The sequence below is a fragment of the Chenopodium album genome, chromosome 19, assembly GCF_948465745.1.
Source record: "Chenopodium album chromosome 19, dcCheAlbu1.1, whole genome shotgun sequence".
Classification (NCBI taxonomy): domain Eukaryota; kingdom Viridiplantae; phylum Streptophyta; class Magnoliopsida; order Caryophyllales; family Amaranthaceae; genus Chenopodium; species Chenopodium album.
The window spans coordinates 36,959,329-36,973,956 of record NC_137852.1 but is presented as its reverse complement, the minus strand read 5'-3'; the positions used below and the strand labels follow the sequence as shown (position 1 = coordinate 36,973,956).

Here is a 14,628-nt window from a genome sequence, read left to right as displayed (position 1 = left end):
CTACCAGGGTTATGAAATGCTCCATGAACATTCTCTTCAGCTGGTTATATGAGTATACGGAACATTTGGTAATAGCTCCATACCACTCCGCTGCCAGCCCCTCCAGGGTCGGCGGGAACGCCTTACACCAGACTGAGTCCGTCATAGTATAAAGTACCATGTGGTTCTCAAAAGCTGATACGTGCCTTTTGGGTGTTGTGGTTCCGTTGTATCTGCCGCTCGGCATCTTTACCTTCTCCATTGGTTCTTCCAGAATCTCCCGGCAAAATGGGGAATCATTTGGAACAACCTGGGTTCACGCTCGTTTGTCTCTCTCCGGGTTGGGTCCCCGCTCTAAGGCTGGCGACCTGCTGCGGGGGACCCGCTTCTCCGGGCTGACTTGAGCCGGAGTGTAGACACCTAAAAATGTCTCCCGAAAACCAAACCCGATGATGAACATCTTTCACCACCGTTATTAGTCGAGTTGAGTACTTAATCTTTGGAGTGCTTAAATCCATGTTTCTACCCAATAAATTTCATAAACCAATCCATTTCCTAGCTCATTTCCCTAAACCATAACTTACTTTCCACTTTCCATATCCACATTACAAAACCGAGCTGAACTGATTTTATGGCTATATAATTTTGATCCAATTATTATTTGGTTGCATAGGCCTTTCAATAAGCTTTCCAACCATATATCATAAGCCCAATTCCGAGCTATAACGAAAAAGATAAATATGAGCAAAACACTAAACTCAGCCCAAAACCGACACCCTTCTACTAAAACGGCCATATCTTAAAATATACAAATTATTTTGACCTGATTCTAATTGTGTTGGAAAGTAGACTTGATAAGATTTCCAATGATATATTATATGACTTATTCCGGGTTACGGATCAAAAGTTATGATGATTTTAAAAACGGGTAAAAACCTGGAATCACTGCGCACAGTGCAAAAGCACCGTGTCACGGGAGTTAGCCCCATTTGACGGTGGGATTCTCCGTGACACGGTGCCCCTGCTGTGACACGGGGCCATTCCGTGTCTTTTCCGCGTAAAACCTTCACGCGTTTTATCCCCCCGTACCCTAATTATTTCCCGCGTCACACTGTAGTCCACCGTGTCACGGGATTTTTCCCCGTCTGAAGGTGGGATTCCCCGTGACACGGTGCCTTCTACCGTGTCGCGGTAGCCTTTTTTTAGAGTTTTTATCTTATTAGGGTTCCGTGTGTTCCCTCTGCTCATTTTCCCTATAAATAGGACCCCCCTTTCTGCAGTTCGGGGCATCAAATCCTTCTTTCTTCCTCTCTTTTCTACCAAATATCATTCTCTCTCACCTTAAACCTAAAATCATTCTCTTCTCCCTCTTTAACCGAATTTCTAGCCTTCTTATTCTTCCATAATAATTCCCCTAAGCACTCCAAGGTGTCCATATAATACCCGAAATTCTATACTGAAACCAAGGCGTGAAAGGTATAATTAACTGAGGGTTTGTACCAAATCAACTCTACTTTTATTTAATTTAATTATTTCAATTTGATTTATTTTTATTGAAGTTACTAACAATTTATTCATGATGTAGCAATTTTAAGGAACGCGCGTAATGTGAGTAATTAATTAATTTAATTACTTATTATTATTTTATATTGCTAATATCATGATTATTATTATTATTATTTGATTTGACTAACGCTATTATTGTTAAATTGCTTCCAATATTAATTTTGGTTTATATTGTTATTATGATCACCATATTGCATGTTTAAAGGGAATATGTAATTGAAAATAACGCTTAATAAGATAATTTGGACAACCGGTTTAGGTTCCTTTAATCTTGTTATTTAATCAAGTGGTCACAAATATTTTAGAATTATATGGTGCATTAATATTCAACCAATTTAGCTTAATAATAGTTTGGAGCGAATTGAATCTTTGTTTGTATGCCTTTGAGATCGCAGGAATACTTTTCATAATAAGAATCGAGTAGAGGCCAATACGGGCGAATGTGACTCCATGACTCACTTCGTACCATCATCCCCGATCCTCCTTTCGTGGTTCCGAACCATATGGAGTTAGTAATCTCATGGATTATTAATGGGGTGTAACCTTCACGGGTCAATCGTTGTTGCCTATCGTTATCCCTTTTCGTGGTTGCCTTATAATGATCCGTGAGAGGTTTACAAGTTCCTTAAAAACTTGTTGGCGGCTCCCTACTTTCCTTGTCCCAAATCGCGTCCCTAATCGTAAATGTCAATTCCCACTTCCTATGAGTGCCAAGCATATTCACAACATGCTTTAACGTAGGCGCACTTCAAACGACGCCTACACGGAGTTATTTCCTCCACGCTCCATTCTCGATTCAGATTACGAGCTTCCAACTCCAATATATACCTTCTTCCTCAGCTGAATGAGCTCCTTTTGCTCAAGGGTGAGGGCTGAGGACGCCGACTTCTTTGTTGCGGGCTCCGCAGTTGCCGTTGTCAGTGACGGATTCGCCCCCTTCCCATATTGGTAAGGACCGCCGTCATTGCTGCCAGCTGCTCCTTACTGTACTTAGAGAGGTTCTGCAGGATGACTGGCATATTTACGGGCTGCGGTTTCTGGGTTACAGGTGCTAAAACAATGAGCTCATTGTTCGCGCCTGTTAACGACATTCCATATTTGAAAATGGAACTGGATCTTGCCGGGTCGACTGGTTTCGACGTCGCTTTAGCTGCAGCCGATGTCGATCCGATGGGGTTGGATTTCTGAGAGATGGTTGATTTGGGATTTCCAGTGGATCCTTTTGGATCGAGGGTTACCGAGGGTGTTTTTTGTGGTGTTTGGTTGGTCTCATTAGCTTTGGACATGGGTGTCGGTAAAGTTTCTTCTCCGGCCATGGTGGTTAGTTAACTAGTCCCTAGCTCAGTTGGTGAACCTCAGGTTAGATGATCCGACCCCTCCTTCTAGCCAATTTTTCCATGTATGGATCCAAGGGTTCTGCTGGGTGAGCTGGGTCCCCTCAACAACCTACACAAGGCAGCACATGTAAACTGCCCTCGGGGGTGGCTCGAGGAACCCCCCTCCGAAGCTTAAGTTAGAGAGTGTTTAGAGAGAGAAAGTGTACTTAGAGAGATGTAGAAAGTATAATAACTTGAGTGTCTAGCCTCATTTCCGTTGTACTTTACCCTCTTTTTATAGGCGTACCATCTCCTTCGTGGAGAGTTTAGCCTGGTCAGACCTGCGGGCTGACTCCACCGGGCTGATGAGCCCTCCTTAATTGCTTTCTCGGCAGTGAGTGCGCACCCTGGGGGTTAGGCGATAGTTCAGCGGGTATCCTATACAATAATTATAGATAATGGTGCTGATAATGTATTGTAAAAGTAAAGAGAAAGGGATGGAGGAATATACAAAAATAACGGTTCTAAGAAAAAGTAATGATCATTAAATTGATTTAATTGATCAACTTACAGTGATTGTTAAAAATACAATTGATCAGCATCAAATTCTAAGACGGAGTATATACAAAAATTACTTCCAAATGATAATAAACGGACACTATTTTACCAATTAGTGGTTCGTGGAGGAGGATATGATGTACCATGTGCATGGTGCATCCGTTCCAAAAAAAGCGGAAAGAACATTGTATAAAGATGTAAAGAACATATAGCTAAAATAAAAAGAACATTTAGTTAAAGTGAAAAGAACATGTTATAGAATTGTAAAGATTAAAGAAATGAACATAACACTATCTTATAAAGAACATCATCTTCCACCTTTGTCACATTATTCTCAAATTCAACATCTATCCACATTCATCAAATTTCAAAAAAGAAAATAAACAATGAATTTTATGATTACAAAATATTCTAATTCAAATATAAAGTAACACATTTAAGAAAAATATATACAAAATATCATTTAAAATTACCTTCAATCTTTAATTAACAAATCCACATATTCACCTTCATTAAAAATCATTCCATTAACAAAACAATGATCAAAAGCACCACGAAACTCGATCTAATGCACAGTCGTTGTCTTCTATCATAAGAATTTCTTTTTCTCTAGAAATTTTCTATTTTTAATCTCTAAAAAATTCAAACAAGTGAAATTAAATATGAAGAAATATACAAATTTCTAAATTGAGATTGGGAAATAATTACTAAAACTCTTCAATTATGAACCAAATAATTCATTTAAAGATTGAAAAGCTAGATGCTCTTTAAAAAATACTACTCATATTATGTTCTTTCTGTTTGTTTTTTTTCTTTTTTTTTATTGAATAAAAATAATATTCATTACATTATATTATCATGCTCTTTATTAATATTACGGATGTTCTTTATATACAAAGAACATAATGCAGGATGTTTTTTTACAAAATAATTATATGTTCTTTACCAAAACAACTATATGTTCATTCCGCCTTTTTTTTTAAAGAAAACCGGATGCATGGAGCACGGATCTGCCTCCATGATAAAAAAAATTTCACTATTTTACAACATTTTTTTAATTTTTTTTTTTTTTTAATAACGTGATGTTTGTATTATCCCCTAGATTTCATAAACCCCCGACAAAAAAAAGCTAAAATTCGATCATCTCCATCTTTCCTCTGTTTCTCCGCGTTTACTCTCCGCACCTCTATTCCATTCCCACCATTTTCGGGGATTCGGTTCTCTCTCCTCCATTTTATACTCCCCATTTTCCAACAAAAAAAAAAAACAGGGGAAGGAGGAGCGAGAATGGCAGCGTCAGGCGCCGCATCCGCGGTGGTGATAACAGTGGCGCAAAACGGTAGTGGCGATTATTCCACAGTGCAGCAGGCGGTTGATGCTGTCCCACTTGGTAACACGCGTCGCACAATCATTCGTCTGTCACCTGGGGTTTACAAACAGCCTGTTTATGTACCCAAGACCAAGAATTTCATCACTTTTGCGGGACTGTCTCCTGAACAAACTGTTCTTTCTTGGAATAATACTGCCACTAAAATTGAACATCACCAGGTTTATTATTTTTTGTTAATTTTATTTAATTGGGGTTATTTTTTTTATATTGAATTTTTGTGGGTTTTTATTTATTGGGATTTTTTATTTTTTTGATTAATTTATGAGCAGGCATCAAGGTTGATTGGAACAGGAACATTTGGATGTGGGAGTGTGATTGTTGAAGGGGAGGATTTTATTGCTGAGAATATTACATTTGAGAATTCTGCTCCTCAGGTAACAATTTACTAATTTAGTGTTGTTCTTTTTTTTTTTTTTTTTTTTTTTTTTTTTTTTTTTTTTATGTTGTTTGAATATGAATACTGAGTTATGTTGATTTAAGCAAACATGATTGAGGGTCAGATTTCGATAATCGTTTCGAGTTGTCGGTTTTCTTAAAATAATTGTAGTGGTAGAGTGTGTTCATATTTTGTCAAAGTTGAGCTTGTTGAATTGTACATGTATAGTTATAAAATGTGAACTTGGAAGAAGTAGTGGTATGAATATGTTTGAGGTAGAGGTACATGAAATTTATTTGAGGTGAAATACTTTGTATCATGGTTTTATGGGGAATGTTTGTTGTAGGGATCAGGACAAGCGGTGGCACTTAGGGTGACTGCAGATCGTTGTGCATTTTACAATTGCAGGTTCTTAGGGTGGCAGGTATAGATTACTCTCTATTCTTAGAACTGATCAATTGTATTTGTAACAATCACTGTAAGTTGATCAAGGTGTTATGTCCATCTTAGAATTTGAAACTGCAATGATGGTATTAACGGTTCTGTGTTTGTTAGCATTGTATTAGAATGCAGTCTAACTATTAAGTGTGATAGCTGATAAAAGAAATGTTGCTCAACCTAGCTAGCAATCTAGCATGTGCTAGAATGCTTTCCTGTTTAAAAAAGTAATCAATTTGATAGCCACATAAAAAAAAAAATTCGCTTATCAAATGTGTACATTTTGGTTGCTGTACGCCTGTACTGTAGGATTTATCTCAAGAAATCACGCAATTCTACCTCTACTATGTTGATGCTTTTGTAATCGAGGGTCTGATAGAATAAATACTTATTCTGTAGGGTTGCAAGACTGAGACTTTTATATTTGATTGCTCGAATAATCATATTTGATAAAAAAAAAAAATAATAACAAAAAAATAAAAAAAATTGCTTTGCAAGAAGTTTCTAGCCACTTGGTAGTTTACTGATTAAAAATACTAAAGATTGTTTCCCCTTTATTTAGTGGAGTTTTGTGAGAGGCGCCAGGTGTGTGCCTTGTAATGGATGCTAGGGTGTGCTTCCTAATAACTGATGAAGGGTTAGGGTCAGTGGGTCACATTGGGTACAGCTGATGAAGTTAATAAACATTTCCTCGGTTCATTGATAATTTCAACTTTTGGAGTTTTATGTTTGCCAAATATATTTGATATTTTGAAGAACTTATGATGAGACCAACCAAGTTATTTTTTTTAAAAAAATCTTAGTAGACATATGTGGTCAAAGTTAAAATATGGCTAATTGATTAGTGCAAAGTCAAATTTCTGTGATGATGAAAGAATGGAACTCATTTTTCTTTGGTTGATCCTGTGTACTTTAGACCTTAAGGATGTTCAAGGTGGACTATGGATTGAAGATCATTCTGATTAGCATTTTTGCTTCTGAAAATTAGTTTTCGTTATCCTTATTTTGGTTACTTGAGAATACCCAAGAAGAATTTATTGCCCCTTTTGTGCTTTGTTATCAGGATACTTTGTATTTGCATCATGGGAAGCAGTATTTAAGAGACTGCTATGTTGAAGGAAGTGTAGACTTTATCTTTGGGAATAGTACTGCCTTATTGGAGCATTGCCATATTCACTGCAAGTCAGAGGGTTTTATAACTGCACAAAGCAGGAAGTCATCCCAAGAGACCACTGGTTATGTCTTTCTAAGGTAAATGAGAAGCTTCTTTTAAGTTCATCTGCTATTTAAAATCCGTGTTACACATTGAGATATAACATGAATATTAATTAAACATTTTTGTCTTGGGTTGAGGTGTATATACCTTCATTTTGTGGCTAAAATTGATTTATTTTGGCATCTATTTCTTTCAGATTTTTGCGTACTCCTTGAAACCCAATATTGAACCATTGATTAGTCCTCAGTATTCAAAGTATGATTTATTTTATGGACTTTTGTTTGTCTTGTTTGAAATTTGAATTATAGTGCGAGGACAAATTTACTTGTCGCTGGGTGATGTAGGATTTACTTTTATTGCTGATACATGTTTGCCTTTTGCTTTTAATGGTAAGATTGGTAACTATTTATAAAAACACGAAAAATTGTACTCCATGAGCTCTATGATTTCGGTCCAAATTGAAGTGTCAAGGATTTCTATATATGCATGAGTTTCCAAGATCCGAGTAAAATGAAGGGTCTGTAATATACTCCCTCAGTATTCGCATAAGTGAAACGTTTTGACTTTTTGCACTATATTCATCTAATACACTTTGACTATTGTTTGTGATTTATACATAAGAATAAATATAGTCTTGTGGGGTACTTGTTGGAATCGTCTCAATAAAACGTTTATTAATTTCTTACAAATATTATTATTGTGCAATTATTTAGGATTTGCATTCCAGAGGAAATTTAAATAGGGTGTTATGAATTTAAAGAGTTTTTCAATTAAACTTAGCATTTATACATGGAGATTAATACATGGAGTTTTTCAGTCATTAATGAACTGGTATGATGTGGCGTCACATCATATGCCAAATGGCAAAATTGGTGACACATGGAAAAATAGCATGTCTTGCCATGAGTTTTAATAATATATATATTGATATTGATATTGATTGTTATAGTTTTTACTTAATGATAATTAAAGATGTTATCAATTATAGATATTATCGTCAAAGTTTTGCATTGGCATACGTACACAAGATAAACGTTTCACTTATTCGTTAGAAGAGAGTGTTAGATAACGATGAAACGTTGCTATTTGCTAGTCAATTCAAATATGAATGCAATTAATTAAAAAGTTCTTTATTTGGGTACATAACCTTCAGAGACACACTAAATGAAGGTTGTATAACCAATTATGACCTGTAACAGGTCTAAGTTTTTACAATGTAATACAATGTAATGCACATAGGTTACTGATTAATTTATATCAGATGTTATAAAGCATTGAGCCTAGATTTATTGTGTTAACTGTTGCCTTTCTTTATGTATCAGATTTCTCAAATTTGTGATGCTAAAATAATTCCTTAAGTTTATTTTCCACTGTAAGAGATTACATCTTTGTTTGTTTGTTTGGTTATTACTGTGCAAAGTATATCAAAAACCAAACATCAATAATAGATTACTAATGTAGCAACCTAAACTCAACTAAACCAGACCCTAAATATGTATTAGGATAGCATCAATACTCATTCCCTTTACCTTCTAGGAAAGGTTAATCAAGAGAATCTTCACTAGTGACTAGCCAGAGATAGCTAATACAGCTTCTCACTCAGTAACTGATACCTACAAATAGCGTTTATAGTTCAGGTGGATAATACACTATTAGAGAAGAAGCGCCTCTGAACTCCATTAGTTTTACAAGAAAACTTTAAAGATTTATCTGATGGGTAGTGAATCTCTTTTCAATTCTTTGCAATCATGTGCCTGAAACACATTCAGTAAACAGGGTCTCTTATCCTGCATTGTATACATCGTACATCATTTCTTTTTAGGCAGTGTTTCTCTCATTTATTGGAGATATAGTTTCATAAACATTAGACAATTTAACTTCCAACATATATCCATTAATTCATGTTCTGAGCCCACATTTCAGTTTCCAGTTTCCCCAATTCGGACAAAAACGTAGAGTCCAGTAGTTAAAAGTAGAAATGAAATTTAATGACAACATATTTGGAATGGTCTACCAACATCTCGGAGCTGAGGTTTGAAATTTCAATCCAGTTGCTTCAGTTCCCTGCATAAAATAGTATATCAAGGATGGTTCTAACTCTTGCAGCATACTGGTTTGTCTCTTATAAGTTTTGCACCACCAAGTTTTGCATCACCATCTGTAGTCCTGTATATATTTATAAAAGTGACAGTTTGCAACTTTCTTTTTCAGATGTGTGATCACCGGCAATGGGAAGGCATCATATGCATATCTTGGACGGCCATGGGGACCTTTTGGAAGGGTGGTTTATGCATACACTTACATGGACCAGTGTGTTAGGCATGAGGGTTGGCATAATTGGGGAAAGTGTGAGAATGAAAGAAGTGCTTGCTTTTATGAGTACAGGTATGTCTACTTGCTACATTTATGAGCCTCTGTTTTGTATAGATGATAATCTCTTAATGCACATTTATATGGACATTTAGTGAAGTTCATGTGCAAGCTAAGATAGATTGTCACCTGAGTCTAGTTTGTTCAGCTACTTAATTCCACTTTTCATCTGAGAAGTATGGTGGGAGTTCATTTATTGTATTTCTAGCAAAATTTACAAGCTATGATTGTGAATCAAAATTCTAGTCCTGGTACCATAAAATCCCTAACTGTGATGAATGGCATAAGAATTGACAATTTCTTACATAAATTTAGCATTAACAAGATGATGTCATTTCGGCACCATAAAACTCCGTCTTTAAATTTTTTATAGGCCACTCAATTAGTAAGGGGGTCATTTTAAGAACTCAATACCTAGCTATTTTAACTTTTAATCTTGGTGGATATCACTAAGTTTAATATGGGACAAAGTTTTTGCTAAATTAAGAAAGTAGACTGTTTAATTTGGTACAATTTATTATAGAAATGTGGCCGTGGTACAATTTACTATAAAAATGTGGCCTATTATTCAGGGGTAGTGGATTACTTGATTGTCAAAAAAAAAAAAAAAAAAAAACAAAAAAAAACCTTTAATAATCAGATTGGACTAGTGCTTGATCCTTGAAGCTGTAGGCCTGTAGCATAGAAGAAGAAACCCTGGTCAAGATTGTGAATTTGCTTGGATTTTCGGTTTGCAGGGTTGCACCTTCTAGTTTTGGTGGTGTAATTTATACCAAAATACAAATATCCAAGACAAAAGCTTCTTATTAGTACTTCGAAAAGAACTAATTTTTTGGTGGAAATTTTGGTTGGCTATGCCGCCTATGCCTATGCATCAGCAAATAGTAACTAGAGACTAGGAAACCTTTTTTTTGAAATTTGATGCTCTCTCTGATAAATGCTGATACTAACCAACAATTTGACATGTTTGTGCATGACAAAGGTGTTTTGGTCCGGGATGCTGTCAATCAAAGCGGATTGGGTGGGCAAGAGAATTGATGGACGATGAAGCAATGCAATTTCTTGTCCATTCTTACGTGGATCCTGATCCACAGAGATCGTGGTTAGCCCAGAGAATGGGCATAAGGATACCTTACTCTGCTTAAAGGCGCCTTATTCACAGTCTATCTATGCTATAGTATTGATGGTGTGGTGTGATCAGATGAATATATTTGGAGGCCCTTTTGAATGAATATACTGGATTGCAGGATGGGGAATTTTCAGGAAGTAGCTTCTGTAAAAGCAGCTGTAGAAGTTGCCCTGTAATATAATGATCTGCAGTAGCAGTCATCTGGAATGCAAATAATGTGAACTGAAATTGTACCCCTTGATAAATAGCAAATATATAAAATAAAAGTTATTCCCTCAAAAAAAATTTCAAGCATTCCATTTTGACTAACACATGCCTAAGCAGAATTTTGACAAATAATCTCTCTTACAATCAAAAGTACTTCGTATTAATTAGAAGTATAAGTCTGATTTCCGGAAACTATACATTGCAATGATTACAACATGTATTTACATGACTATTTTAATCTTTGTATTTATGTGTAAAGTGCTAAAGTCAAATAGGAATATAGGATCACATTATATATTGTACAAATCTCATAACAATATGTTGCTTTCCACTTATTACTAAAATTGTAAAATATACTCATGTTACCACGCTGGATATACTACTAAAATGTACTCATATTACTAAAATATGACAAGATGTCACAATGCCACATAAGCTTGCAACTTCATTTAACAAAATTAATAAAATATGGTTTTATCTACATTCGAACCCTCAACCTCAAACAAATAAATGTTACATACTTACCATCTCAACCAACTTTTATTAGTTATTTAAATTTCACATATTTAACATTATATATTCCTTTGAGGTTATTTAATTTATTTATTTTTCACAAGATTAGAAAATAAATACATATGTAGTAAAAAAAAAAACCGTAACATCCGAGACAACGCCCAAATCACACACTAGCTATACAACACTTGAACATAATTATCAAATTAAAGAAGTACAAACTAGCAATCCGGGGCATCGCCCGGGACATACACTAGTTCATAATAATATGTTGCTTTCCACTTATTACGAAAACGTACTCGTGTTAACACGCTGGTAGGAATGGCATATACTATTTGTGAAAGAAAATAATACAAAATACGACGAAGTACTTTGTATTATATAATGGATTCTCTTGAAAAAAAAAATTACAAATTAGTGGTAAATTTTATTTATTTATTTTATTTGTGAAATGCAAAATTTTGAGGATTAGGGTTTCGGAGAATTGTGGTGAAGTGTTGTCAAAATTATTAAATAGATTTATATATATATATTTTTATATTGCTAAAACGAACTCGTGTAAACACACGGGATATCTAATTTGCAAAAGAAAACAATACAAAGTACTCTATACTTCGTACTAAATAATGGAGTCCATTCAAAAATAAAATTACCAAATTAGTGGTATAGATTTTTTTTTTTTTTAATACAAAGTTAAAGATATATAGCAATAAAAAATAAAAAAAAACTCGCAAAAAACTCTGAACTTATTTTTATCTAACATAAAATTATTACCTTATATCTAATTTGAAAAAAAAAAAAAAAAGTGTGTTAAATATAATCTAAGGTCCTGTTCACTTTAGCTTAATTTCAGTTCAGTTCAGCTCCAATCAGTTCAATTTAATTCAGTTCAGCTCATCTCCTAATTTCCTTCTCTCATAAAATATTCATTTCAGCTCTATTCAGTTCAGTTCAGCTCCAATAAGTTCAATTCAGTTCAGTTCAGTTCAGCTCAATCAGTAAATGTGTACAGGCCTTAAGTATTAGGCTTTGTTCACTTCACCTTAAAAAATAATATCAATAAAAATAATTTCAGTTCAGTAAAAATAAGTTCAGTTCAGCAAAAACAATTTCGGTTCAGTAAAAATAATTTCAGTTCAGTACAAATCAGAAGAAAAATATAATTGAAAATCAGTAAAAATAATTTCAATTCAGCAAAAATAATTTCAGTTCAATAAGATTAATTTTAGTTCAGTAAAAATAATTTCAATTCAGCAAAAATAAGGTCAAAGGAACGGATTAAGTGAAATATTCAAACTGCATCAACTTTGTATGTCTCAGTCATTGAAATTGGAAATATTCAAATATACAAATCTTAAGGTGTTCAAAGTGAGATTATTTCAAATCTTAGGGCCTGTTCTCATTGACTGAACTCAGCTGAACTGAACTGAACTGAACTGAACTATACTAAACTGAGCTGAACTGAACTAGACGTAACTGAACTGAGCTGAACTGAACTGAACTGAAGTGAAATGAATATTTTATAAGAGAAGGAAATTAAGAGTTGAACTGAACTGAACTGAACTGAGCTGAGCTGAACTGAACTGAACTGAACTGAATTTCAACGTAAGAGAACAAGCCCTTAGTCAATTAAAAATCTAACAATTTTGCAAAACTAAAAGAACTAAAATGAAAATTTCAAAACTTGAGACATGCAAAGCTAGAAAGTTAGATAATGCCGCCCAATAATATGAAAACTCCATACAAAATTAAATTAAGATTTGAATCCAATAATTAAATTGACGTCAATTTACCAAATCTACGATTCTACATTATGAATTGACATATGTTGACAAGTACTAAGTACAATAATCATCACTAGTTAAATAGATGCCAGTTTGGGTTATCCTTGGATTCCAATTGAGTCATTTCAAGTTGGGCAACAATATTTTGCTAGGTTCTGCTTGACCCTGCTAAAGCATGGTTAAATCATGCCAAATTATTATTATCATTTATCAATATATACTCCCTCCGTGTTTTAATAAGTGTTACACTTATTAAATCCGGCCGTATTTTAATAAGTGTTACACTTTTTTTTTTTTTTTTTTTTTTTTTTTTTGGCAAAAATCTACATTAAAATCTTTCTCCTCTCATGTCCCCACCTAAACCTACTACGAGTACTTATTTTTTTTTATCATATCTTTAAACTCACATTTATTATTTTTCAATAAATTATTAACCCCACTATTTTTATTTTACAATTTTTTAATACTTCAACGACCCCCACTTACCTCTTATTTATTTAAGTTAATTAAATTGCATAAAACTATGTGTCGGTCAAAGTGTAACACTTAAAAACACGAAGGGAGTATTAAATTATGCATCAGGCCATTTCGGATCATTTCGTATTACTCCCTTCATTTCGTATTATGCTTACTTTGACTATACTTTTTTTTTAAAATTTTTTTTTATCAATATTTATTGTCATGTATAATATTTTTAGATTAGTCTTTATGTATATTTTCATTAGATCATGTTTTTTTTTATTTTTTTTTTATTTTTTTTTATTTCTTAATAATACGGAGTATATAATTACAGATATTAATGTTCAAAATTATGCATTGACATATATATCGGTAAAAGTGTTGCAAATCTTGCGATTATTATGAAACGAATGAAACATTCGAATTGGATACTCCCTCCGTCCCCAAATATTTGCCCCTTGCCATGGGTGACCCTAAATGTTCTACCCATTTTTTTATTTCTACTAATTCTAGGGTCCATATTGACTTCTTAAAGCTCATTTTTTTTGTCTTTATTGTATGCTATTCCTATTTTACCTTCACATTTGCAATAAACATTATGCTTATTACTTTTAACTACAATAAACAAATCTTTTAAATGGACTTACTTTTAATTTTCTTAAACTATGTGTCCACCCCAGTATCCCAAGTATTTGGGGACGAAGGGATTAATTTAATTTAGATCTTGCTAATGAACATCCATGGGTCGTTGATGAACATTTAAAATACTTCTTAAAGTTGTATTAATTTTGAAATGCTTGACAAAATCACACGTAGATTGATGTAATTAATTTTCATTTCAATTTAATATACTCGTGTCTACTTTTAGTTGTTTTATTCAACACTTTAGAGACGTTTGTTATTTTGTCATTTAATTTTTTACCCATAAAATAACTTTCTCTGTCCTCTTATTTTTTGAAAATGATTGAGAATCTCTTTTTCATGTACTACCTCCGTCAAATATTATTTGCAATGATTAGACATTTTTCATCACTACTTTATGTCAAATCGTTGCAAATAATGTGTCACAGAGGTAGTAATTCTTTCATTATTCCAGATTCTTTACTTTAATTTGCGTGATTTTTCGCCAAATGAGACAATCATTTGGGGACGGTGTGAGTACTTTTTAACACCTCTAATTAATACTCCCTCCGTTTTTAAATAATTGCTCAATTTCTCCATGCGCGGAGTTTTAGGAGAAAGTAATAAAATATGGAGGTAGTGGGGTTGCTAGAAAATAAAAAATTGTAGAAAGAAAAAGTAGTGGAGAAATTGGAGGAGAGAGAAT

At 33.9% G+C, this 14,628-nt stretch overlaps 1 protein-coding gene across 1 annotated transcript; it reads left to right on the top strand.

Moving 5' to 3' along the window:
* The first annotated feature begins 4,539 nt into the window (after positions 1-4,539).
* LOC145593617 (pectinesterase 31-like) lies at positions 4,540-10,635 on the top strand. The gene is made up of 6 exons (XM_081649899.1): positions 4,540-4,967; positions 5,079-5,183; positions 5,532-5,609; positions 6,687-6,874; positions 9,051-9,224; positions 10,192-10,635. Exons 1-6 carry the CDS (start codon positions 4,707-4,709, stop codon positions 10,352-10,354), a joined length of 969 nt encoding a protein of 322 aa, XP_081506025.1. The 5' UTR covers positions 4,540-4,706; the 3' UTR covers positions 10,355-10,635.
* Positions 10,636-14,628: the final 3,993 nt, after the last annotated feature.